The following is a 25,907-nucleotide window of genomic DNA, read 5'->3' on the forward strand; positions in this document are numbered from 1 at the left end:
ACTATTATGTTCTTCCCCCTCTTAGGTAACTCCCAGCCTTAAAAATTGCAGTCACTCCTCAGATGTCTTCAGACACCTTCAGATCTATTTGGAATATTAACAAGGAATCTAATAATACCCGTAAAAAGAAAAAAAAGGGTCCCTGGCAGGTTTGCTCAGTGGATAGAGCATCAGCCCTGCATGCAAACATCCCAGGTTCAATCCCCAATCAGACACATATGAGAATGACCAACTGCTTCTCTTCCCCTCTCGCAGCCATTGGCTTGAATAGTGCAAGCACCAGCCTTGGGCTCTGAAGATAGCTTGGTTGAGTCAAGTATCGGCCCCAGACAGGATTGCCAGGTGGATCCTGGTTAGGGCACATAGGGCAGTTCGTCTCTCTATCTCTCCTCCTCTCAATAATCAACTTTCTTTTATTTATTTTTTTTTAGATTTTATTTATTCATTTTAGAGAGAAGAGACAGACAGAGAGAGGGCAAGAGAGAGAGAAAGGGGGAGGAGCAAAAAGCATCAACTCCCATATATGCCTTGACTAGGCAAGCCCGGGGTTTTGAACTGGCAACCTCAGCATTCCAGATCAACACTTTACCTATTGTGCCACCACAGGTCAGGTTCTCCTCTCACTTAAAAAAAAGAAGAGAAAGATACGCTCTTGGATATTTGTGCCCGTTAACCACAGCCACCAGGAGGCGCTGTATAGAGCCTAGACACTCAGCTGCAGTCAACTATGCCATCACAGCAGATTTTGCACTTGATAAGATCATGACAATTTGGTTCTAGGCCAGGGGTCCCCAAACTTTTTACACAGGGGGCCAGTTCACTGTCCCTCAGACCGTTGGAGGGCCGGACTATAAAAAAAAACTATGAACAAATCCCTATGCGGCCCTGGCCGGTTGGCTCAGCGGTAGAGCGTCGGCCTAGTGTGCGGAGGACCCGGGTTCGATTCCCGGCCAGGGCACACAGGAGAAGCGCCCATTTGCTTCTCCACCCCTCCGCCGCACTTTCCTCTCTGTCTCTCTCTTCCCCTCCCGCAGCCAAGGCTCCATTGGAGCAAAGATGGCCCGGGCGCTGGGGATGGCTCTGTGGCCTCTGCCCCAGGCGCTAGAGTGGCTCTGGTCGCAATATAGCGACGCCCAGGATGGGCAGAGCATCGCCCCCTGGTGGGCAGAGCGTCGCCTCATGGTGGGCGTGCCGGGTGGATCCCGGTCGGGCGCATGCGGGAGTCTGTCTGACTGTCTCTCCCCGTTTCCAGCTTCAGAAAAATGAAAAAAAAAAAAAAAAAAATCCCTATGCACACTGCACATATCTTATTTTAAAGTAAAAAAACAAAACGGGAACAAATACAATATTTAAAATAAAGAACAAGTAAATTTAAATCAACAAACTGAACAGTATTTCAATGGGAACTATGGGCCTCTCACTGACCACCAATGAAAGAGGTGCCCCTTCTGGAAGTGCAGCGGGGGCGGATAAACGGCCTCAGGGGGCTGCATGCGACCCGCGGGGGCCGTAGTTTGGGGACCCCTGTTCTAGGCAGTGGTGGGATTCAGCTGGTTGGCACCAGTTAGGCAGAACTGATACATAATTCTTTGTTGAGTTCAGCAAACTGGTTATTAAAATGGACTTGCAATCTGGGTTCTCTCTAAGGTGGCCTGGGCAGCCACCCAATGTGGAAATCACAAATTTACATTACTTACCTTTTTTAACATTCATCTGCACAACAGCGTTTTCTAAGTGCCCATAGTAATGTTCATTCTGTCCAGAGGTGAAAAAAAACTTGATGGAACTATGCTTGTAATATTTATTTATTCATTTCGTAAAACTAATTATACCTTTGATAAAATACTACATTTTAATTCCCACACGTTTGTTACTTCAGTAAACAAACATGTAACATAAAGAGAAAAAGTTCCAAACAGCCAGGAGGTGACAAGCTGTCACTGGAAATATCTTAAATAGTTTTATTGTTTTTTGTCAGGTATTTTTAAATATTTTTTTCATTAATACTTTAAAACTCTTTCTTATACAGCTAGTGCTCGACTTACGACCATGATTGGTTCCGACAGACCAGTTGTAACACAATTTGGTTGTAAGTTGAGTAGGCTATACGTACAGTACTGTGAAATGATGTTATAAAAATCTTTGAGTCGCCTGACCAGTCGGTGGTGCAGTGGATAGAGCGTCCAACTGGTATGCGGAGGACACAGGTTCAAGACCCCGAGCTCGCCAGTTTGAGCGTAGGTCATTTGGTTTGAGCAAAGCTCACTAGCTTGGACCCAAAGTCCCTGGCTTGAGCAAGGGGTTACTCAGTCTGCTGTAGCCCCATGGTCAAGGCACATATGAGAAAGCAATCAATGAACAACTAAGGTGTCACAACGAAAAACTAATGATTGATGCTTCTCATCTCTCTCCGTTCCTGTCTCTGTCCCTATCTATCCCTCTCTCTCTGACTCTCTCTGTCTCTGTAAAAAAAAACACACACACACACACAAAAAAACTTTAAGTCAAAGACAAAGACAATTTCCTCTTGGTAGACATCTTGGGAGGGGTTTGATGAAAAATATCCAAGACACAAAACACAAATTGCTGTACCAAGTCTGGGATAACAGTTGAAATGGTGCACGCAGAGATGATAGTGCTGCCGGAAACTGGTCCGCACTGTCGTACACCCAGCTGGGCAACGCTTGCACTGCCAGACGCGGAGCAGTCGTGGCTAGTGATTGCGGCTGTAAAGTTGAATGGTCATAAGTTGCATAGGTCGTAAGTCAATCAATACCTGTAGCATAATCTAGTTTTGCGTACCTCTTTTGTGTTCTTTGGACAGAGAGAGAGTCAGAGAGACGGATAGATAGGGACAGACAGACAGAAATAGAGAGAGATGAGAAGCATCAATCATCAGTTTTTTGTTGCGACACCTTAGTTGTTCATTGATTGCTTTCTCATATGTGCCTTGACCACGAGCCTTCAGCAGACGAAATAACCCCTTGCTCAAGCCAGAGACCTTGGTTCCAAGCTGGTAAGCTTTTTTGCTCAAGCCAGATGAGCCCGCACTCAAGTTGGCGACCTCGGGGTCTCGAACCTGGGTCTTCCACATCCCAGTCCGATGCTCTATCCACTGCACCACAGCCTGGTCAGGCTCTTTTGTGTTCTTATTCAAGTATTAAATGCATGAAATAATAAACTACCTTTCAGTATATGGTTTTTTTGTACTTAAAAGTACATTAAGGCAGAGAACATTAAGTACATTAAGGTCATTAGGGCAGAGAACCGGTTGTTAAGTTATTTGAATCCCACCACTGGGTCTAGGTAACAGTCCCCTAAACCATCATTCCATTCTGATGGATGATGATTGCACCAAGGGACAAGTAGTAAGAGAACAACATAGCTCCCTCAAGTATTAGTACAAACTCTGCTGCCTCTCTTCAGCTCCCCACTCATGGCCACCCGTATCCTGGTTCCTGTGAGTTCATAGTGGATCTCAAATGGTGAATCTAACTCTTTATGAAGCATGTGTTACCTCTTAGGGGGTGATGATTTACATATGTTTACTGTCTATCGTATGAAGTTGAACTTTTTATTTTGAAATTTATGATTTCCTGTTCATTATATTATAGGCTAAAAACTGAATATGAATGCCACGTTTTCATATGGATGCTATTTCCATGGTCAATCAGACATGCCTATAAAAGTATCGCTTGTACTATGGTAATGTTTTTTACTGTAACCAAGCCCCTTTCAAGTTCTAAAATTTGGTAAGACTAATTTATGCAAGTTCAGAGAAGTTTAAATTGTATCGTATTTGCCATTTTCTAAAATGTGGGTTTCACATTTAAGCCTTAGTAAAAATAGATGGGATTCTTCTCTGGGGCTTTTCTAGTGCATGTGAAATTTATAATTTGAAGAAAGTTGTGATTTTTATATAAAAGACTCTTCTTTCATAAATATAGCTATAGTTTGGAACAATAGGAATGTTTGAAAATAATAATCACTTTCTAAAGATAACATCCCCCAAAATGGGGATCTTATTATGCAAATAGAGTTTGGAGGGAACTTCCAATCACTTTACCCCCAATTAAGATCTCAGACAGCTCCATGGGAAGTGGAAGAGATGTGGTTGATCAATGTAGGGGTGATAAATTAGATTAAGTTGAATTCTATATGCAGTGATAATATGGTACAGGGATAAAAAGCATGGACCTGATAATTAGATAAATCAGAATTCTCTGTGGAAATCTGCTGCTTTTGACATGTGACCTTGTTGACAGTCTGTGCCTACATTTCCCCTTATGTAAGATACAGATAAGAATAACACCTTTCTCATTTGGTGAGCATTGAGTGAAATGGCACATGTCAAGCATTTTAAGACAATACCTATTTCATAGTAGATGCTCAAAAATAAATATTAGTAGCTGTTATCATTATTGATGTTAGAACTGAGTGACTACAATTATTTCGCATCAAACAGCCACACAAGAAAAAGAAAAAAGAAGACTTAAGACCTCTTTATTTTGAAGTTTTAAAAAAACTGTCATTTTTCTATGTACAAATGCAACAAGTGCTGGCAAGTTCATGGAACCAAACTAAGTGTGGAAGTGGGGATGGGTATAAGATCCACCGTTGAAGATCTTAGCATCTTGCTAGGAAGACAAGATCCTTGTTCATTAAAAGTAAATAACAATAGAGCATAGGGACTAAAATAATTTAACAAATCCTCCAAAGTTATATATCAATGTGTGAGGCCTCCTGAGAAATTATTTCTACTTTAAAAACAAAAACCTGGCCTGACCTGTGGTGGCGCAGTGGATAAAGCATCGACCTGGAAATGCTGAGGTCGCCGGTTCGAAACCCTGGGCTTGCCTGGTCAAGGCACATATGGGAGTTGATGCTTCCAGCTCCTCTCCTCTTTCTCTCTCTCTGTCTCTGCTCTCTGTCTCTCCCTCTCCTCTCTAAAATGAATAAATAAATAAATAAATAAATAAATAAAACTATAGAATAAAAACAAAAGCCTGACCAGGTGGTAGTGCAGTGGATATTGCGTCAACCTGAGATGCTGAGGACCCAGGTTAGAAACCCCGAGGTTGCCAGCTTGAGCATGGGATCATAGACATGGCCCACTGGTCACTGACTTGAGCCCAAAGGTCACAGGCTTGAGTCCAATGTCACTGGCTTGAGCAAGAGGTCACTGACTTGGCTAGAGCCCTACTCCCTGCCTCCATCAAGGCACATATGAGAAAAAAATCAATAAATAACTAAGGTGGTGCAACTACAAGTTGATGCTTCTAATCTCTATCCCTTCCTGCCTGTCTGTTCCCTCTCCCCTCCTCACTAAAAACAAACAAACAAACAAACAAACAAAACCTTTTGGGAAATTTACCAGTAACATCCATGGTTGGGAGTATAAAGTCTGCATTCCTCTTTAAAGGTCTTTTGGCAATTTCTATCAAAATGAAAAATATACAGCTTTTGACCCAGGTATTATGGGTCACCAACTAAACTAAAATTACTTTTAGAAGTTTATTTTACACATATGCAAGGAAATATGTACAGAGATGTCACTGCAGCACTATACATTACACATTGGAAACAATTAGATGTGTCTCAAAGGGTTGTCAGGGAAAGAAATCACAGGAAATGTATGTGGTGGAGTAGTACTACATAGCCATTAAAAAGAATAATGTGGATATATAAGTGTTTATATGGAAAGATGTCCTAATAGTACTATTAACCAAAAAATCAGGCTAGAGAATTGTATATGTGAAACTTTTATATTAAAAATGAATTGATGTAATATGAGCCAGCAATTCAAATTCTGGGTATATATCCAAAAGAATTAAAGGCAAGATCAGAAGAGATATTTGTATACTCATGTTCATAATAGCATTATTTGTGATATGCAAATGGTGAAAACAATTCAAATGCCCATCACTGATGAATGTATAAGCAACTTGTCAAATGTGCACACAATAGAATAGTATTCAGCCTTAAAAAGGAAGGAAATTGACACATGCTACAACATGGATAAACCTTGAGAACATGTTAAGTGAAATCAGCCAGTCACAAAAAGGCAAATACTGTATGACTCCACTTATATGAGGTACCAAGAGTAGCCAGACTCAGAAACAGAATGTAGAATGGTAGCTGTCAAGAGGAGCAGGGGGAAATGAAGAGTTCAATCACTATAGAGTTTCAATTTTGGAAGATGAAGAAGTTCTGGAGATTGGTTGCATAATAATGTGAATGTACTTAATACTACTGAACTATATACTTAAAAATGGTTAAGATGGTAAACTTTGTTATATATATTTTACCATAATTAAAACTAAAAAATATAAGTTGATGTATTCTGTGTCTGCTTGTACATATATAGGAATTTCTGGACAGTCTATTATTAACAGTACTTGCTTATTTTCACTGCATACTCATTTTATTATTTTAATGATTTTTATTATTTTTTGAGCTGTAATTTGAAAAACTTAAAATTATTTGATAAACATCAGTAACAGCATTTTTTAGTTGCTATGTGACCTGCCAAATGGGTGGAAGAAACAGTTTTGTTATGATCTCCTGGGGAGACATAGATAAATGGTGGTAAAGATGGTCAGTGAGGCCTGACCAGGCGGTGGCTCAGTGGATAGAGCATCGAACTGGGACGCAGAGGACCCAGGTTTGAGACTCCAAGGTCGGCAGCTTGAGCGCAGGCTCATCGGGTTTGAGCAAGGCTCACCAGCTTGAGCCCAAGGTTGCTGGCTCAAGCAAGGGGTCACTAGGTCTGCTGTAGCCCTCCCCCCCCCCTCCCGTCAGGGCACATATGAGAAATCAATCAGTGGACAACTAAGGAACCGCAATGAAGAATTGATGTTTCTCATCTCTCTCCCTTCCTGTCTGTCCCTATCTGTCCCTCTCTCTGTCTCTCTCTGTCTCTGTCACAAAGAAGAAAGAAAGAAAGAAAGAAAGAAAGAAAGAAAGAAAGAAAGAAAGAAAGAAAGAAAGAAAGAAAGAAAGAAAGAGAGGTCACAAAGATGAATAAGTTTTTCCTCAGTGCAGAGGGCAATCCAGTCAGAACAGGTTAAGGGAAGTTCTGTCTAATATTAGAGATATTAAAATGTGAAGGAGAAAAGAAAAAAGTCCACGTTGTGTTTAGATGACTGAGCAAGCCAATCTGACAAGGGTCTGAGGGAGGACTGCTTCAGGTGACACTAAAAAAGGAAATTGAAGCCATACTGTGGCAGGATTAAATAACCAACTGGGACCTTTAGATTTTGTTCTGATGATAACAAAAGACCTTGTTAATTCAGAGCCGTGGAACATTTTGAGCTGGAAAATGCCAGGTGGACAAAAGGACATAGGAAAATTGAACAGCACATTAGATTGAATACCAGTTGGACTGGGGAGGAGAGACAGGGAGGAAGTCAGGACACAATAATCCAGTGACAGGCTGATGAGTTTCAGACTGGGCATGGGCATGTACCATTTCTTGCCCTTAACCTTTCTCTAATCCTTCAAAGTTTCATCTGAGTTTCACTCCTTTTCTCTTTCAAACCACCCAGCTCCTACCAACTGGGTGCATTCTATCCTCATCTGGTTCCAGCCTTTTAAAAATTTTTATTAGCTATCTAGCATTTATAGCCATCTCTAGTCAGATGTGTGGTCCCAATATGAACAGAACATGTGCTGTTCTTGGTTCATCTGAGTTTGTCTATAGCGATTTTTGTCTGGCTCGTAAAGTTAGTGCGGTAAGACTCATGTCTGCCACCAATACTACTGCTCAGTTTCAAGCAGAGGTTAGATTCTTCACTCATTTTCTGGCCACCAGGGCCTCCCATCTCCCCTCCATCCCCCATTTCAAACCTCACTTCTTCCATGAGGCTTTTTACCTCACTTCATCAGTCCTTAGGAACATTTCTGTCCCTTACAGCACTTAACAGGCCACTTAACAAACAGCACACATTAGCATCTAGTCAAATGTGATCCTGTTCATATTTATATTTTTATGTATTGATGCATTCTTGTCTCCTTTGCTAGACTCCCTGAGCTTGGTTAGCGCCTACCCAGTCAGAAGGTCTGGCACCTAGAGATGAGGGGATGATGTGAGGCTCATTAAGAGGTGGGAGGCTCTGGGCCCTGGCCGGTTGGCTCAGCGGTAGAGCGTCGGCCTAGCGTGCGGAAGACCCGGGTTCGATTCCCGGCCAGGGCACACATGAGAAGCGCCCATTTGCTTCTCCACCCCTCCGCCGCGCCTTCCTCTCTGTCTCTCTCTTCCCCTCCCGCAGCCGAGGCTCCATTGGAGCAAAAATGGCCCGGGCGCTGGGGATGGCTCTGTGGCCTCTGCCTCAGGCGCTAGAGTGGCTCTGGTCGCAACATGGTGACGCCCAGGATGGGCAGAGCATCGCCCCCTGGTGGGCAGAGCCTCGCCCCTGGTGGGCGTGCCGGTGGATCCCGGTGGGGCGCATGCGGGAGTCTGTCTGACTGTCTCTCCCTGTTTCCAGCTTCAGAAAAATGCAAAAAAAAAAAAAAAAAAAAAAAAAAAGAGGTGGGAGGCTCTGAATCCCAACTCTGACACGGCAAGTGTTCACCCCTAGACGGTGATGGTAATCAGGCATCTCCTTAGGCTTCTGTGCCTCAGTGTTCTTATCTTTTAAACAAAAATGTTGTCTACTTTGCTTGTGAAAACATAATTATATGACCCTACGCTAGCAATAGAAGAATGCTGGTCTCAAAACAGTAACCATGGTGTAGTAGCAGTGGGCTCTTTAAGTTACTTCTCTGGACCTCACTTCTCCTACATATAAAAGGACGAGGTTAAACCAGATTAAGATTCTCAAAGAGTGATCCTCAGGGTTGCCTGGATCCTTTCAGAGATCAAAACTACTTGCATAACAGTATTCAGGGCTATTTCTCTTTTCTTTCCATGAGTCTAGTGTTTTCCAGAAGCTACATGATGTGATGTCATTGCTCTAATGATAAGTTGTAATGGGTTTATTACTGTTATTTTTAAATGAATTAATACATTTAAATCCTTTCCTCCATTTTAATTTCTTAAAAAGCAAATATATATAAGTCCTTTGGCAGCGGTAGAGTGTCGGCCTGGCGTGCAGGAGTCCCGGGTTCGATTCCCGGCCAGGGCACACAGGAGAAGCGCCCATCTGCTTCTCCACCCCTCCCCCTCTCCTTCCTCTCTGTCTCTCTCTTCCCCTCCCGCAGCCAGGCTCCATTGGAGCAAAGATGGCCCAGGCGCTGGGAATGGCTGTGGCCTCTGCCTCAGGCGCTAGAATGGCTCTGGATGCAACAGAGCGACGCCCCAGAGGGGCAAAACATCGCCCCCTGGTGGGCATGCCGGGTGGACCCCGGTCGGGCGCATGCGGGAGTCTGTCTGACTGCCTCCCCGTTTCCAGCTTCAGAAAAATGAAAAAAAAAAAAAAGTCCTTTGGGGTTCCAGTAATTTTTAAGTGTAAAGGGGTCTTCTAGAAGCTCATGAAGTTCATTCACTCAACGAATAATTGGGCCTTCTGTAGCCAGATTTTTTTGGTACGGAGGACAAGGTGGTGATAAAGACATGGTCCCTTGTATTAGCAGTTTTCATTTGTGAGGGACGACAAACGGATACATTAACAAGGTAATTTCTGAGAGTGGCAAGTTTCATAAAGGCATAAGGTAGGACAACCTGTTTCCCCGCACAATGTGCACGGGCAATCACGACAGTAACTTTCCACAGAACTTCAGCAAATTCGGCTGGCTGTCGCCCCAAGTCCCTCAACCTTCCAGGTCGCGCAGCACGCAAAGAGGGGAGGGAAGACGACGGCAGAGCGCTGGCGTAGTGTGACGTCACGGGCCCGCGCCAGCCAATCGCAGGTGGCCTCTGTCCCAGGCCCCGCAGTGGCCGGCGGCCTGCAGGCGGCGCTGTGGCCTGTCGGGCGGCCCCACAGAGCCGCCATAGCCGTCCGCCTTCCCGGATCCAACGTCTCGGCCACCGGCTCAGCGCCTGCCGCTATGGCCGACGTGGAAGACGGCGAGGAGCCCTGCGCCCTGTCCTCTCACCCCGGGAGTGCAGGCTCCAAATCGGGAGGCGATAAAATGTTCTCTCTGAAGAAGTGGAACGCGGTGGCCATGTGGAGCTGGGACGTGGAGTGCGATACGTGCGCCATCTGCAGGGTCCAGGTGATGGGTAAGCGCTGCACGCGAGGCCCGGGCCGCGCTCCGGCCTCGGCGGCGCTGGTTCCGGGCGGGGATTGGCGAGAGCGAGGGGAGACCCCTGTCCGGAGGCCTGGGCGCGGGGGCTACGCCCTGGCTGTGGCTGCCGCCTGGAGCCGAGTTCTAGCGAGAGGAACGGGCAGTGAGTTGAGGACTTAAGATAATTTCAGGTAGCGATGGGTGTGGAACACTTGCGGCTGTGTGGGCTGCTGGGCGGCGAGAGGAACCGCCCGGGTAGGGCGGCCAGCCCCCAGCCCCGTCCTGAAAGCAGACCGCAGAGGGGTCGAGGGGAAGCCCTGACGCCGCACAGCGCTTTATTGGTTCTGGTCACACACCAAAGTGATGCTCTGGTAATCTTCCACGAAAACGACACCCTCAGTCTGCTCTTGAGAGCTGCAGGGAAGGAAAGTGTGCCCAGCCCTTGCATTTGTGTCTTAGCGACTACTGCCCTGCCTCTGGCTTTTAAATCTGAGGGATTCAAGACAGGTCGGGCGGCACTCGCTTGGCTGGAAGGAGTACATTGTGGTTCAAGAATATTTAAGTTTTGTGGGAATTGAATAATGTAAGCCCATTACTTAGAAACACAAAATTTAATCTTCGTGCCGGCCCCTCCCTGTCATAAGATACCTGGAAAAGATACGGCCCTGCTCTGACTCCTTCATGCCTTGGTGAGGAACACTTTTCTACAAATAATCTTCTCTCTGATTTTTTTAAAAATTTTAATGGGGTGACATTGATCAATCAGGGTACATAGGTTCAGAAAAAACATCTCCAGGTAATTTTGATGTTTGATTATGTTGCATACTCATCACTCAAAGTCAAATTGTCTTCGGTCACCTTCTATCTGGTTCTCTGTGATATTTTGAATAAAAATATTGGAGCAAGTGAAACCTTTCAGAATGGCTTCATCCTATTTTGTTTTCTATGGTTTCTGTTTTAAGATCTCAGACCACCTTGAAAAAGAGGTGCTCTTTAAATGCAAGTAATATATCATATATAATATATTTGTGTGTGTGTGTGTCAGACAGGAAGGGAAAGAGATGAGAAGCATCAGTTCTTCGTGGCAGCACCTTAGTTGTTCATTGATTGCTTTCTCATTTTATGTGCCTTGAGGGGGGCGGGGGGCTACAGCAGACCAAGTGCCCCTTGCTCAAGCCAGCAGCCTTGAGCTGAAGCTTGTGAGCCTTGCTCAAACCAGATGAGCCCGTGCTCAAGCCCACGAGCTCGGGGTTATGAACCTGGGTCCTCCGAGTCCCAGTCCTACACTCGACTGTGCCACCGCCTGGTCAGAAGCAGATTAGGTTTTAAAAGTACCCAGTTTATTGGCTTGCAATACAGTCCCCTTACCCCTTTCCAGTTTGGTTGGCTTTTTCGTTTGTTTTTTGTATTGTTCTTTAGTCAATAACGGGGAGGCAGAGAGACAGACTTCCGCATGCACCCGACCAGGATTCACCCAGCATGCCTATTAGGGGGCGTTGCTCTGTTGCAACCGGAGCCATTGCAGTGCCTGAGCTGGAGGAACCATCCTCAGCGCCCGGGCCAACCTTTCTCCAATGGAGCCTTGGCTGTGGGAGGGGAAGAGAGAGATAGAGACAAAGGAGAGGGGGAGGGGTGGAGAAGCAGATGGGCGCTTCTCCTGTGTGCCCTGGCTGGGAATCGAACCCGGAACTTCCACACACCGGGCCAGAGCTGGTTGGTATTTTTAACTTACACAGGTGACTCCATTTTTTTGTTCCTTAGCAAGACAGGCTATGCTAAAAATTTTGTCCCTTAAATTTCCTTTAGTATAAAAAAGAAGAGTGTTCCTAAAAAGGCATTTTATTTTTCTCCCCAAAGAAATTTTTTAATCTAGTAAGTAGAAATGGAGAATTTAAAGTAATGGTTGAAATTTTGCAACCAATCAACTTTACTTGGGATATATAAAGTAAGTCAGAGTATGAGTTATAAATGGCTCCCATTCATATTGACTTTCTAATTACAGCAAGTGTTCTGCTGCTGTGGATTAATGTTGCAGATCTACAGCAACTATACTTTGAAGTCAGTAAAGTATTCTGAACTAGACCTTTGTAGTATATTTTGTTAATGAGGTGTTAAAATCCACTGAGTGGTCAGGTGACAGCAGGATGTTTTTCAGACTTCCCAGTCCTTACCCTAGCATCCTTCTAAAAGGTGTCAGTGTTATTGTACTCCTTAGAAATGTGCTGTTTCAGATATTAGGAATGTCATCAAAAGAAACTTTTTTCTTTTATCTGAAGCTTTGGGAATTTTTTCTATTAGGTCAGTTTTTGATAATCTAAATCAAAGCTATAAGCATAGTTTAGAGATTTCTCGATCCTACAAAAAGAGCCCACTTAATCTCACTTCCTTACTATTTGGAATTTCTCTCTCAAACACATTGATTTATCATGGCTTCTTGATGCAAGAATTGCCTGTCAGCCCATTCTGATTTGGTTCACTGTCTTGATTTCCGCTCCCCTCCTTCACTCTGAAAGGAGCAAGTGCTGCTGAGGAAGAGGACTGGTTTCGCTTGTACTGCCCAGTTATAAAGAGCCAGAGTGACCCTGGCCCGTGTGTGTGTGTGTGTGTGTGTGTGTGTGTGTGTGTGTGTGTGTGTGTGTTAAGGTGGGCATTGGACACATCCTTTTGGGGCGTGTGTGTGTGTGTGTGTGTGTGTGTGTGTGTGTGTGTGTGTGTGTGTGTTAAGGTGGGCATTGGACACATCCTTTTGGGGCCTTCTTTTCCTAATTTGTAAAAAGGCAGTTGGGATCATAGAATCTAATTCTGTGATTGCACAGAACCAGAGCCTTATCACCACTGTTACATCATGATCTTTAAGATACTTAATTGTTTGCCTGTCTATCCCCTTTTGCTTTGGAGACTAGGGACCCAGACTTGGTCATTTTGGTGTCCCCAGTGCATAACTCCTTGCACAGAGTGGGTGCTTAGTAATTGTGGAATTGAAGAAAGTCTCAGGAGGCAGTAGTGGTTTTTAGTCCACACTGAAGAGGCAGGGTGGTGTGTTTTTTTTAGGGTAAAAACATGCAGAGAGAAGCAAACGAATGCCTGCACATGCTCCAGTGTAAGAAGAGGCAGGCTTCAGCTCCATCGTATATCTATTTTTACAGAATTATTTTTCTCCAGTTTATGTTTAAAACTTTTTTTCTGTTGGTTTGAACTTCCTTCTACCCAACCTTGACTCTTGTAGCTAGTGAATGAATCTATTTCATTAGTCCCTGAAACACTCTGTATTACCTCCTTCATAAAAGTATACTTTAGGTTCCCATTCCTAGTATTTACTCCCAAGTAATTTCTTAAAATACTTTGCCATTGTTGGGTAAATGCTTTGGACTCAGACTTACATGTAAAGGGAGCATTTCCTTAGAAGAAAAAAACTCCTGGTTTTTAGAAAGTATTTTAAATTAATTTTAATTAATTTTTTTCTATAGCTCATACAGTCATATAATTCAAAAATTTAAGACAGTATACAATAATAAATTCTTCCCGTTCAATCCCCTTCTAGGTAAACTTTATTATTAGTTTTGTGGGTATTCTTCTAGAGTTTCTTTATGTGTGTCTAAGCAAATATGTACATAAAATTTATACATGGCTTATTTAATTTTTAAATTTTATTTATTGAATTACAGTTTACATTCAGTATTATTTGTATTAGTTTCAGGTGTACAGCATAGTGGTTATATAATCTTTTTTTTTTTTAATAGCAATATACTTTGCAGTGTTTCCCCAATATTTCCAGTACCCTCCTGGCATCATACATAGTAGATATACTGATGACTATTCCTCATGCTGTACTTTATATTCCCAAGTGCATAGCTTATTTAAAAGTGTGTCTTGAAAATACACTACCCCTAAGATTGAGCTATGTGAATATGCCCAGTGAGATTATAAGTTTTAATACAATGGGGAACGGCATATTTTTCTCTAGTGGTTGTGTCCGCTGTCAGGACATCTTTTCATCAGAGCTTGTAAAAATAAAGGGTCAGTAAATTGCTCCTGTCATAAGTAAATTAAAAAAAAAAAAAGGCCTGTAAAATTGCTCCTGGTCATAAGTAAATTAGTAGAGTGCTTTGTACTTTATTCATCATTAAACAGTTATGTCAGATGAGAAATTAATATTATGAGTCTTTTATCTCCATCTCTAATCCTCTGGGCTTTTATTTTACTTTGAAATGTCTGGGTTTTAAAAGTTGCATTCTGAGCATCAGAATGAGCATTGCTGTTTGTTTACTTTTAGATGCCTGTCTTAGATGTCAAGCTGAAAACAAACAAGAGGATTGTGTTGGTATGTTGTAATTTCTTTCTCTTGCTTTTTCAACTGAAGGTTTTCTCTCAGTGGGATGTTTCAATTTGCTATTAAGATTGACTTTATCAATATACAAAAATAAACTGTAAAGCAGTGGTTCCATTATTAATATAAAATGTGTTGGTTCTCAAAAGGTCATAATGGCGTAATCTGCAAGTTTTTTTATTCCCTGTAATTAAGAATTGACTATGTAAGTATTTCAAACCTGGGTATAGTAAACATTTTGGTAATCAAAAAATGAATAATTGTCTTCTACTAAATTATATAAGAAGGAATTTGGCAAAACATTTAAATTTTGAATACATTATAGGTCCGTTTTGGTAGAGTTTTATTATAATGAAGCATTTCCATTTTCAGTATTCTTATAGTGTTTAACTTTTCAACTAAAGTAGAAAAAATTATAAATCTTTTTTGAGAATGTAGTTTGTAATAAATTTAAAAATCTATTAAATTTTCCTTATAGTCTAGCACTATAAAAGTTGTCTTAGGCTAAATGTGTTAAACATTTCAAAGGTTTGTATGCCCTAATTTTTGAAGTCGTCACTTCTAGATTGCTATATCAGTGTTCAAACATTTTTCTGGAATGAAAGGTTAACTTTGTGCTTTGTGCTGGTGTTTACGTACAGCTTCTTATTAATGATTTATGCTGTTTTGCTCAAGTCTTGCTTCTTCCTGAAACACTAGAATAATTCCCCCTTGCTTTCTACCCCCTACAGCCAATTTTAAGAAGTTGTTTTTCCTTTTTTCTTTTATTCTTATGTCTTTCTTGTTCTGTTATCATATAGCTCAGTTGATCAAGGAAAGGATAAATGAAGCTAACATTTGATATTATAGTCCTGGTTGTGGGTGATTTCCCTTGGTTGAAAATTTTTCTGTCATGCTGTTTGTTTAAAGAATATTAATATTAATTGGGAATTGTAAGGTGTAGGCTAGCTTTCTTTGATCACAAAGAGACCTCTTTTTCCAAATAGCCACTTGGAAAATTTCATTGTTTGTCTCCTGAGGAATTGCACTGCTTATTGATAACTTGACCTGGAAGTAGCTTATCACCACTTCCAGGTAAACAGCTCAGTAGATGGTATAGCAGATAATATTTAGAAGCATGTCATCTATTTTATAACAGCCTACAATGAACTGAAAACATTTAAAACTCGTATCTTGGTAAATAAAAATTGGGAGGATATTTTTTCAGTAAAATAAAGCGCAGAACATCTCCAAGGTCAGTGCATGCATGACTGAGAAGTCCAGGATCTAAGGAGAGCTCAAGTCCTTTAATCTCCTGATTTCAGGAAGACAGCATACAGAACTATGTAGGGACTTGGGGCCACCACATCATCTAGAGTCTAGTACAGTGATGGAAAGCCCCCTAAGCACAAACTTTACATGTGTAAAGGTTTTTTTTATTTGTTTTGTTTGTTTGTTTGTTTGTTTATTTATTTATTTGAGACAGAGAATCAGGGAGAGGGACAGATAGGGACAGACAGACGGGGAGAGAGATGAGAAGCATCAATTCTTTGTTTCAGCACCTTAGTTGTTCAGTGATTGCTTTCTCCTATATACCTTGACCCAAGGGGGGGGGGTGCTACAGCACAGTTAGTGACCCCTTGCTCAAGCCAGCAACCATGGGGTCATGTCTATGATCCCACACTTGAGCCAGTGACCCCTCGCTCAAGCTAGTGAGCCAGTGCTCAAGCCAGATGAGCCCGGGCTCAAGCCAGTGACCTCGGGGTTTCAAACCTGGGTCGTCTGCGTCCCAGGCCAACGCTCTATCCACTGCGCCACCGCCTTATCAAGCAGTTTTTAACTTTTTATAGGTATTGGCTTTATAGGTAGGAAAAATTCTTTTTGACCAATTTACCCTCTTTATTCGAGATTATGAATCATGACTATTATTCATAATATAAAATAAGCTATATATTTCAGCTCAGTAATTTAAATTGAAATGTGTAATATCAAATAATCTTTTTATTTTTCCTTTTAGTGGTGTGGGGAGAATGCAATCATTCCTTCCATAACTGCTGCATGTCCCTGTGGGTGAAACAGAACAATCGCTGCCCTCTCTGCCAGCAAGACTGGGTGGTCCAAAGAATCGGCAAATGAGGGTTCTGGAGGCCTTTATAGTGCTTGTCTGGGGCCCTGGAGGATCACGTTACCCGAGTGCCCCACAAAGGCGAGGACACTTGGGGACTAATCCTTCAAATAGGAGGAGATGGATCTCGGCTCTTTGAAGACACACATCAAAGGCATGTGTTAGCATTTTGTCCATTTTATTTTCAGAAATTCTCTACAATGAAGAAGATAATTTATTAAAAATGGTCTTTCCTATCCCTGGTATGTGTCACACTGCTTAGAAGTGCTATAGAGGAGAGAACTACAAATCGAGTGACCTTTATCATTTACTTATGGATATCCAAGGGGCTGTAGAAGCAGTTCCATTTAGAGAACTTTTTGCATGCTGTGGTGGGTCAGATATAAAAATGACAGTGTTACAGTAAGAAAGTTCAGTTTAAAGCTCAACTCATCCTTAATTTGTTCCTGGTATTTATTTTAGACCAAGAAGGGGGTGATTGACGAAATATAAGAACTCAGATGTGGAGAGGTGAAATAACTTGCTCAAGGTCACACAAATAAATGGTGGTGCTAGGATTCAAATCCTTATCCTGGGTCTGGAGTATCAGACAGTTTTAAGTTTGGCCCTGTAAGCGGAGTAAATAAAATTTAATCTTTGGGCATCTGGATTTTGATCGTCTTTGAGGTTATCATTCTCTATCCTTGACTCAGCCCCAAACCCTAGGTCTGCACACCTCACTGCTCAGTTGTTCAGTGGTAAAGGACAAGTATCTTCAAGTTTTTGTCAGATTATGATGTAATTTGGCTGTTCTTAGGTGAACTGTTAATGAGGGGGAAATGTTTACCACTATAGTATTGGATCAAAAATTTTTTTATTTTATTACACAGTGTTTTAATAAATGATTTATTCTGTTCATTTGAATTGTCATTGTGATTTTATTCACAACTTTAAACTTGATGTTAATAAACTGATTTGTCAAGTAAATGCTTTTGTTTGAAAAAACTATTTATGTTCTTTCATTTGGTAACAAGAACATTTTAATTTTATTACCTGGAAACATATACATGTGAGAAAATACTTAAATCTTATCCAACTCATTTACATCCAATGGAGGTTATCTTGTAACAATTTTTGGACCACAAGTTCATTTTGATTTTTTCCATAGTAGAGGCCGCTGCTAAGAATTTAAAAAGCTAAAATCTTTACATCTTAACCATTTACTTCTGTAGTTTCAGAGTTAGTGAATCGGAATCTTTATATCTAAAAAATGTGGATATGTTAAAAACATAAATTGATAAAACTTAGGGTTCCGTATGCATTTGCATTGACTACCATTAGATTTCTCTGGGAATTTTAGCTTTATTATATATTTTTATAACTGTCCACTGAAAAATTAATTACAATATACAAATATGTTTGACCATTTGAATGTGTTTGTCATGGGCAATGAACTATTTTAACAGGTTTTAGACCTTTTTAAAAGGTTATACCTATAAAAAGTGAAGCAAATATTTGGCTTAAAGTTAAGATAAATAATTAAAATGATGAATTATTTTAGTCAGTGTGACAGTATGTAAATGAAAAGTGGAGGAAAGTGGTAATAAACTGATTTTCCTCAGTAGGACTGCTCGTCCGCCACCTAACAAAGCTGTTTCTGTCACACATCAGCATCGGAGGGAAGTGAGGAGGGACTGGGACAAAGCAGCTCTGCTCCTACCCCCCCTGCAAAGATGGCAGCGCATCTGCATAGCCATCTGAAAGTTTCAGCCGAAACAAGCTGTGACATTTAATTAGGGGTTCCAACACAAAAGCATTGAACTGGTTTTTCCATTGGGTTCAACAGTGTTGAGTTTTATTTTAACAGTGAATTGGAAACACATTTGTCATCTTTATTTAATTTTTCATCTATGCAAGTTGCCTTGTATTACGACTGGCATCTGAGTCAGTAAATCAACCCTATCAAATCCATTACTTCCTTTTTATAAAAAATGCCCCCTTTACTATTCTGAAGTGAAATTAATGTCTCTACATATAATTAAAATGTATATAATGACAACTTAATTCTAATACAGAATATAAACAAGAGGAAAGTAATGATAATCATTTGTATTTCCGTATGTAAATGCTTGGGTGTAATTACATCAGAACCTGATCACTATATGTAGACCATTGTGACTCAGAAACACAAACATTTCTATTGATGGTAAGACTTTTTTCCCTAAAATGGTAAATCGTGCATAGTCAAGTTCTGAACGAAACAATGTATTATACAATCTTGATTTACCCATTAGTTGCATGTTTGGAAACTAATGAATTTTAAAGCTATGCAAAAAAGTACTTGTGTTATATAAAAAGAAATTAGGTCCACCTGACCAGGTGGTGGTGCAGTGGATAGAGCATCGGGCTGGGATGCGGAGGACCCAGATTCGAGACCCCGAGGTCGCCAGCTTGAGCATGGGCTTATCTGGTTTGAGCAAAGCTCACCAACTTGGACCCAAGGTCGCTGGCTTCAGCAAGGAGTCACTCTGTCTGCTGTAGCCCTACGGTCAAGGCACCTATGAGAAAGCAATCAATGAACAACTAAAGTGCCACAATGAAAAAATTGATGATTCTCATCTCTCTCCCTTCCTGTCTGCCCCCATCTATCCTCTCTGACTCTGTCTCTGTCAAAAAAAAAAGAAATTAGGTTCTAGATTCAGGTAATCATAAAATAATTTTTCTGCTAATATGAAAGGACATTCGAAAGTCACACAGGATGCTGAACTATGTTTCATCATATGAAATTGTTCCAAATGTTGTAAGACATTGAACTTCCCTGGGCCCCATCTACCAAATGCCAGTGGTGCCATTAATCTTTGTGCCACCCAAAAGAAAGCTCACATTTCCAAAACATCCCATTTAGAAGTGGTGTTGGCTTCCTTGGGAACACTGACCTAAGTGCTGGTACAAGCGATTAATGTAGGGGTCGGGAACCTTTTTGGCTGAGAGAGCCATGAACACCACGTGTTTTTAAATGTAATTCTGTGAGAGCCATACAATGACCCATGTACATTAAGCATTATCCAATAAAAATTTGGTTTTGTCCCAGAGGACAGCTGTGATTGGCTCCAGCCACTTGCAACCATGAACATGGGTGGTAGGAAATGAATGGATTGTAATACATGAGAATGTTTTATATTTTTAACATTTTTTTATTAAAGATTTGTCTGCGAGCCAGATGCAGCCATCAAAAGAGCCACATATGGCTCGCGAGCCATAGGTTCCCGACCCCTGGATTAATGGATACTTTGCGCCACAGTCTGAGAAACTTCCTGAAATGGCAGACACTAAATAAATCCTATAATGTATAAAGGGTTCAGATTTTTTTAATAGCTGCTATCCTGAAAAGAGTTCACAGAACCAAATCTTGCTGATCTATGCACTCCTCTAGAGGTGAACTACTCTTGTTAGTATTTAATACCTAGGACATACATGGCTGGTGATTATTCATTCACTTGGCAGTCTTCTAGGCCTAAAGAATAGGCTCAAAATCGTTTTTATTTAACTGAAGCTAATGTAGAAGCCATTAGGATCAAAGAAAGAAAATGTTAAGTGTTCTTTTGAAGTTTAGAAGACATCTGATAAGAAAAGTATTCTAAAAATGCTTTGTTGCTTTTTTAACTTATTGCCAAGGGCTAACTTCAGGTGGTGCTCTGAAAAGAAAATTTAAATTTTTCATATTTACATAAGTAAGCCCTTGTTTTAAGAAATATTTAAAGGAAAAAAATATTACTGATTTGAAGATGAGGAAATTTGGAATTAAAGTACAAATAATTTTAAATTTTAAGCTGTTTTATATTGAACATTTAAATGATATGGTAAAATATATGAGGAACACTTGCGTGGAAGTTCCTCTTATACCCTTTTTACATTGTTCCGTTTCTATTAGGTTTTGTTCAGTGAAATATGTTTTGCAGTAAAAGTATTTTTGCATTTTGATATTCACTGTCTGATACTCCAGACCCAGGATAAGGATTTGAATCCTAGCACCACCATTTATTTGTGTGACCTTGAGCAAGTTATTTCACCTCTCCACATCTGAGTTTCCTCATGGGCCGTATAAATAATTACAAGTACCTCACTTGATCACTTTGGAGATTGAAGACTAACTGGATAATTAGTAACGTAAAACATGGTTTTCAGCACATGGTAAATGCTACTGGTGTTATTTTATTCAGTTTTGGAAGCTCCTATAATAGAAGTGGCACTTATTAATGTGTTTTTAATTATAGGTTAAAGCACTCCCATGTTCTTAATAAGAATTTTGTAAGAAAATTATAAACATGTTAGATGACTTGTGACACTGAGCTTCTGTGAAGGATGGTAATGAGGCTTTGATGACTTGCCTATTACACTTGTTTGGTCAACACAATTTCCAGATTTTATATTAAGGAAAAAATTTGTAAATGTTGAGCTCTCATTTTAATTTTAGGTATCCATCTTAATCTTAGCAGAAACATTTCACTGGGTCTTACAAATGTGAATATAGAGGTACATTTTTGACCCTTAAATTTGGTGATAGCCGTACAATTTTAGCCAATCGTTTTTACAGTCTTCAGTTTTCATCCTCATAGCCTTTCAGAGCAGGGGCAAGCTTTCCAATCAGTCTGCTGCTTCCTCTTGTCTGTGCACTTCATAAACCCGAGAGTCAGTGATGAGAAGAGAGCCCACTTTTCGTAGGATGGCCTCAAGCAAGCTTTCCCTCTGAGTGTGGCTGTGGTTCCATAGAGGAGTGAAGACTGCTTTTGGAGTCACTCAGCGGGCCTTGGAACCATTGTTTACTACCTGTGTGATCTTGCACAAAATCCTTAACTTCTCTGTGCCTATTTCCTCAGCTAAAATAGGAATAACAATATTATCTACCTCGTAGAGTTGCTATGAAGATTACATGAAGTAATGCATGTGAACTGCCTACAATACTGCCTGAAACAGTAAGCATTGAATAAATGTTAGCCTTTATATAGATCAGCACTGGCACAGCTGATCTCTGCTTTAATTAGAGAATGGCCTTTGATGCTTCTTGTAAGAATTTGAATGTTTGTGTGCACCCACAACCAGTGAAGAACCACCGACGGGTTTTTAGGAGAGTAATTTTAACCATCGCAACACATGTCACATCTGAAAAACACATTTCTGTCAGCAACAATGGACTCTCCCTCAGCAGTTCCCAAAGAAGTATGTGTGTATAAATGGGGCAGGCAGGAGAGTTAAACTGTCTAGAAGAAAATCACAGTTAAAAACTTGAAACTGGCCCTGGCCGGTTGGCTCAGTGGTAGAGCATCGGCCTGGCATGCAGGAGTCCCGGGTTCGATTCCCAGCCAGGGCACACAGGAGAAGCGCCCATCTGCTTCTCCACCCCTCCCCCTCTCCTTCCTCTCTGTCTCTCTCTTCCCCTCCCGCAGCCAAGGCTCTATTGGAGCAAAGTTGGCCCAGGCACTGAGGATGGCTCTGTGGCCTCTGCCTCAGGCGCTAGAATGGCTCTGATTGCAGCAGAGCGAAGCCCCAGATGGGCGGAGCGTCACCCCCTGGTGGGCATGCCGGGGTGGGTCCCAGTCGGGGGCATGCAGGAGTCTGACTGCCTCCCCATTTCCAACTTAGGAAAAATACAAAAAAAAACAAAAACAAACTTGGAACTATTTCAAAATACATAAAGTGTTCTAGCATTAGTATTCTACCCTACCCTCTAAAGAGCTACCTACTAGTTGAAGTTATCAAGACTAATGTAAAAAATGCAACTAAAGGCCCTGGCCGGTTGGCTCAGTGGTAGAGGATCGGCCCGGCGTGCAGGAGTCCCGGGTTCGATTCCTGGCCAGGGCACACAGGAGAAGCACCCATCTGCTTCTCCACCCCTCCCCCTCTCCCGCAGCCAAGGCTCCATTGAAGCAAAGTTGGCCCAGGTGCTGAGGATGGCTCCATGGCCTCTGCCTCAGGCGCTAGAATGACTCTGGTTGCAACAGAGTGACGCCCCAGATGGGCAGAGCATCGCCCCCTGGTGGGCATGCTGGATGGATTCCAGTTGGACGCATACGGGAGTCTGTCTGACTGCCTCCCTGTTTCCAACATCAGAAAAATACAAAAAATAAATAAAAACAAGAAAACAAAACAAAAAATGCAACTAAAGTATTTGTACCAAAATATTAGTGTAATAGGATAATCACAATTCTTATCAGATTGCCCAGGGTATGATTTTATTTATTTTTTTCAGGGTATGATTTTATAAATCCAAAAAATACATAGCATAGAACAAGCTTTGTGTGGTTGGTGTAATATAATCATCATCTAACTCTAATGGTGATTTTGAGACCCCCATTGTCAATTCACCTCTGCTGTGCTAACTTCTACTCTGCTTTTTCTACTTTCATAGAAATTATATAGTTAAAACATTTATAATAAAAATGTATTATTTACTGCTTGCCTACGGTATATGAGACTTTGCCATAATAGTAGAAAAAAATGAATACTAATATATTTGCTGTCTTCAGAAACTGCAGGCTCTGCTAGGGAATGTTAGATTTACAACAGAATTGCAAAATGTACTGTAGTGAATCTTCTAAGAGAGCACTCGAGGCAGTAGAAGGGACAGACCACATTCACTTGCAGTATATACAGTATGTGACTGAGGACCGTTTCTTGCATAGATTATGAAAACCCACTTCTATTTTATTTAGCAGTCTTTGGTATGTATGTGTTGCATAGCGTTTATTTCTGTCCCCTTGAAATAAGTTCATGTAACTCCCACTTCTTGCCTACCTACCTTGCCTTCAGTTCCATTTCTGTTCTATGTACCCTCATATTCACCTGGTTGTCGCCTTCTACGTAAGACAAGGGGAGAAGGAGGCCAGCCCACTGACAAAAAGACCCTCTTAAGAAAAAAATAATAATATTTAAAATAATTTTTCTTGAAGAGAATAGATCTATACCATCCAATAGTGTAGTCACTAGCCCTAGCTGGCTATTTAAATTTTTAATTATTAAATTTATTTAATTGAATTAATTAAAATAAAATGTGAATTGTATTTAATTAAAATAACATTTCAATTTCAGTCCTTTAGACATACCAGCTACATTGTACTGCTCAGTAGTCACATGTGATTAGCAGCTTCCATCATGGGACATTTCCATCATGGAAGAAAGTTCTGTTGGACAGTGTTAGTGTACATCATCCATTATAAGGTTAATTCTGTCAGAATTTAGGAATCACAGGAGCCAGTTATTTCAAATAACAGTGAACAATTGTTAATACTCAGGAAGTTGCCACTATTCATAAATGCTTAGAATTGGAAGTGTCATTTTTATCCCTGAAATGCATCTTTGTCATTATGTTTTTTAATATGCTTACTTATAAGGCAAACAGTTTGAAAGGGCCTTTATCACATGTCCATTATAACACAAATTTAGTTGGTCCTTGAATAAAAACATGTCTAAAAAATATAGCATTATTAAAAAATTATGTTATATAGTCTGTAAATCCACTTTTAGATATTTTTCTTCAATGCTAATTTTGTACGGAGATCATAGAGTACTTTTTATTTTGAAACTGAACTGAAATAGCACATGGGGCCATTTAGTCATGAAATGGTTGCTTCTGTAATTGTCCTGAGAAATACAAACTGTTTGAAAAGAGCTAAGCCTAATGCTCTTATATTGCTATCTTATTTCAGCCATGGCTGCCTCAACATCTGCTCAATATTCAGCTTCTATATTAAAGAATATAATCAGTCAATGGAATACTGCCTGATGTGGCCATATTCTCAACAAAATAACTGGATATTGGGCAACAGAATTGAAAAGATACTTCTCAAAAGAAGACATACCAATGAGCAGTTAGCACACAAAAAGATACCTAACATTCCTCATCAGAAATGCAAGTAAAGTCACAATGAAACACCTCCTAGACTAGCTCAAGTTAAAAAGACTGATAACACTGCCTGACCAGGTTGTGCACAGTGGATAGAGCATTGACCTGGGACACTGAGGATCCAGTTTCAAAACCCCAATGTCGCCGGCTTGAGATGGACACACCAGCTTGAGTGCAGGGTCACTGGCTTGAACATGGGGTCATAGTTATGACCCCATGGTTCCTGGCTTGAACCCAAAGGTCACTGACTTGAAGCCCAAGGTCACTGGCCTGAGCAAGGGGTCACTGGCTCAGCTGGAGCCCCCAAGTCTTGGGTAAGATATGGAGGACCTGGAACTCACACAGATTGCTGGTAGGAATGAAAAATGTAATAGCTACTCTGACAAATAGTAAGGCAGTATTGTAAAATGTTAAATATACAATGTGTCCGTAAAGTCATGGTGCACTTTTGACCGGCCACAGGAAAGCAACAAAAGACAATAGAAATGTGAAATCTACACCAAATAAAAGGAAAACTCTCCCAGTTTCATACCTATTCAGTGCAGTTTAATGTGGGCTCACACACAGATTTTTTAGGGCTCCTTAGGTAGCTATCCCGTATAGCCTCTACAGACTCATCACTGACTGATGGCCTACCAGAACGGGGTTTCTCCACCAAACTGCCAGTTTCCTTCAACTGCTTATCCCACCGAGTAATGTTATTCCTATGTGGTGGTGCTTTGTTATAAACGCGCCGATATTCACGTTGCACTTTGGTCATGGATTCGAATTTAGCGAGCCACAGAACACACTGAACTTTCCTCTGTACCATCCACATCTCAACTGGCATGGCCGTGGGCTGCTCCAGTGTATACATGGTGTTACGTCATCATCTGTGCATGTGCACATGCTGCCACATCATCCTACAGAAACTAGGAGAGTTTTCCTTTTATTTGGTGCAGATTTCACATTTCTATCGTCTTTTTGTTGCTTTCCTGTGACCGGTCAAAAGTGCACTATGACTTTACGGACACACTGTATATCTAGTCTATGACCCAGCAATTCTATTCCTAGGTATTTATCTAAGAGAAATAAAAACACATGTCCACAAAAAAGACTTAGATAAATATTCAAAGCTGCTTTATTAATATTTATAATAGCCCCAAACTAGAAATAACCTAAATGTCCATCAACAGTAGAATAGTAAATGTAGTCATAGAATAAAATTCTATTCAGCAGTAAAACAAACTAGTGATGCATGCTACAAGATGGATGAATCTCAAAACATTATGTGGAGCAAAGAATCCAGGAATAAAAGAGCACTTAATATGATTTTGTTTACATGAAACTCAAGAACAGACAAAGCGAATCGATAGAAATCAGAAGGATACTTGCCTCTCGGTGGGAGTATCGCGAGGCAGTCACACTTCTGCCCTAGAAGAGGGCACAAA

At 41.0% G+C, this 25,907-nt stretch overlaps 1 protein-coding gene and 2 non-coding genes across 4 annotated transcripts; all 3 read left to right on the forward strand.

Annotated features, from left to right (window-relative positions):
- The first annotated feature begins 882 nt into the window (after positions 1-882).
- TRNAT-AGU (transfer RNA threonine (anticodon AGU)) lies at positions 883-958 on the forward strand. Its single transcript has one exon. It is a non-coding gene; the product is annotated as a tRNA-Thr (tRNA).
- Positions 959-8,118: 7,160 nt separating this feature from the next.
- TRNAA-AGC (transfer RNA alanine (anticodon AGC)) lies at positions 8,119-8,194 on the forward strand. Its single transcript has one exon. It is a non-coding gene; the product is annotated as a tRNA-Ala (tRNA).
- A 1,703-nt stretch (positions 8,195-9,897) lies between these two features.
- Positions 9,898-17,501, forward strand: RNF7 (ring finger protein 7). 2 transcript variants are annotated; one of them, XR_010747172.1, is made up of 4 exons: positions 9,898-10,162; positions 14,441-14,488; positions 16,491-17,100; positions 17,188-17,501. XR_010747172.1 is itself a non-coding variant. In XM_066350502.1 (3 exons), exons 1-3 carry the CDS (start codon positions 9,988-9,990, stop codon positions 16,607-16,609), a joined length of 342 nt encoding a protein of 113 aa, XP_066206599.1. In that variant the 5' UTR covers positions 9,898-9,987; the 3' UTR covers positions 16,610-17,501. The 2 variants fall into 2 exon arrangements, 1 of the variants encoding a protein (XP_066206599.1); XM_066350502.1 differs by having other exon boundaries at positions 16,491-17,501.
- Positions 17,502-25,907: the final 8,406 nt, after the last annotated feature.

This window comes from Saccopteryx leptura, chromosome 10 (assembly GCF_036850995.1).
Source record: "Saccopteryx leptura isolate mSacLep1 chromosome 10, mSacLep1_pri_phased_curated, whole genome shotgun sequence".
NCBI classification, from domain to species: domain Eukaryota; kingdom Metazoa; phylum Chordata; class Mammalia; order Chiroptera; family Emballonuridae; genus Saccopteryx; species Saccopteryx leptura.

Coding starts and splice junctions, on each gene's coding strand:
- RNF7 (XM_066350502.1), top strand. CDS start 9,988: ATGGCCGACGTGGAAGACGGCGAGGAGCCCTGCGCCCTGTCCTCTCAC. Junction 10,163..14,440: donor CTGCAGGGTCCAGGTGATGG/GTAAGCGCTGCA, acceptor GTTTACTTTTAG/ATGCCTGTCTTAGATGTCAA. Junction 14,489..16,490: donor CAAACAAGAGGATTGTGTTG/GTATGTTGTAAT, acceptor TTTTCCTTTTAG/TGGTGTGGGGAGAATGCAAT.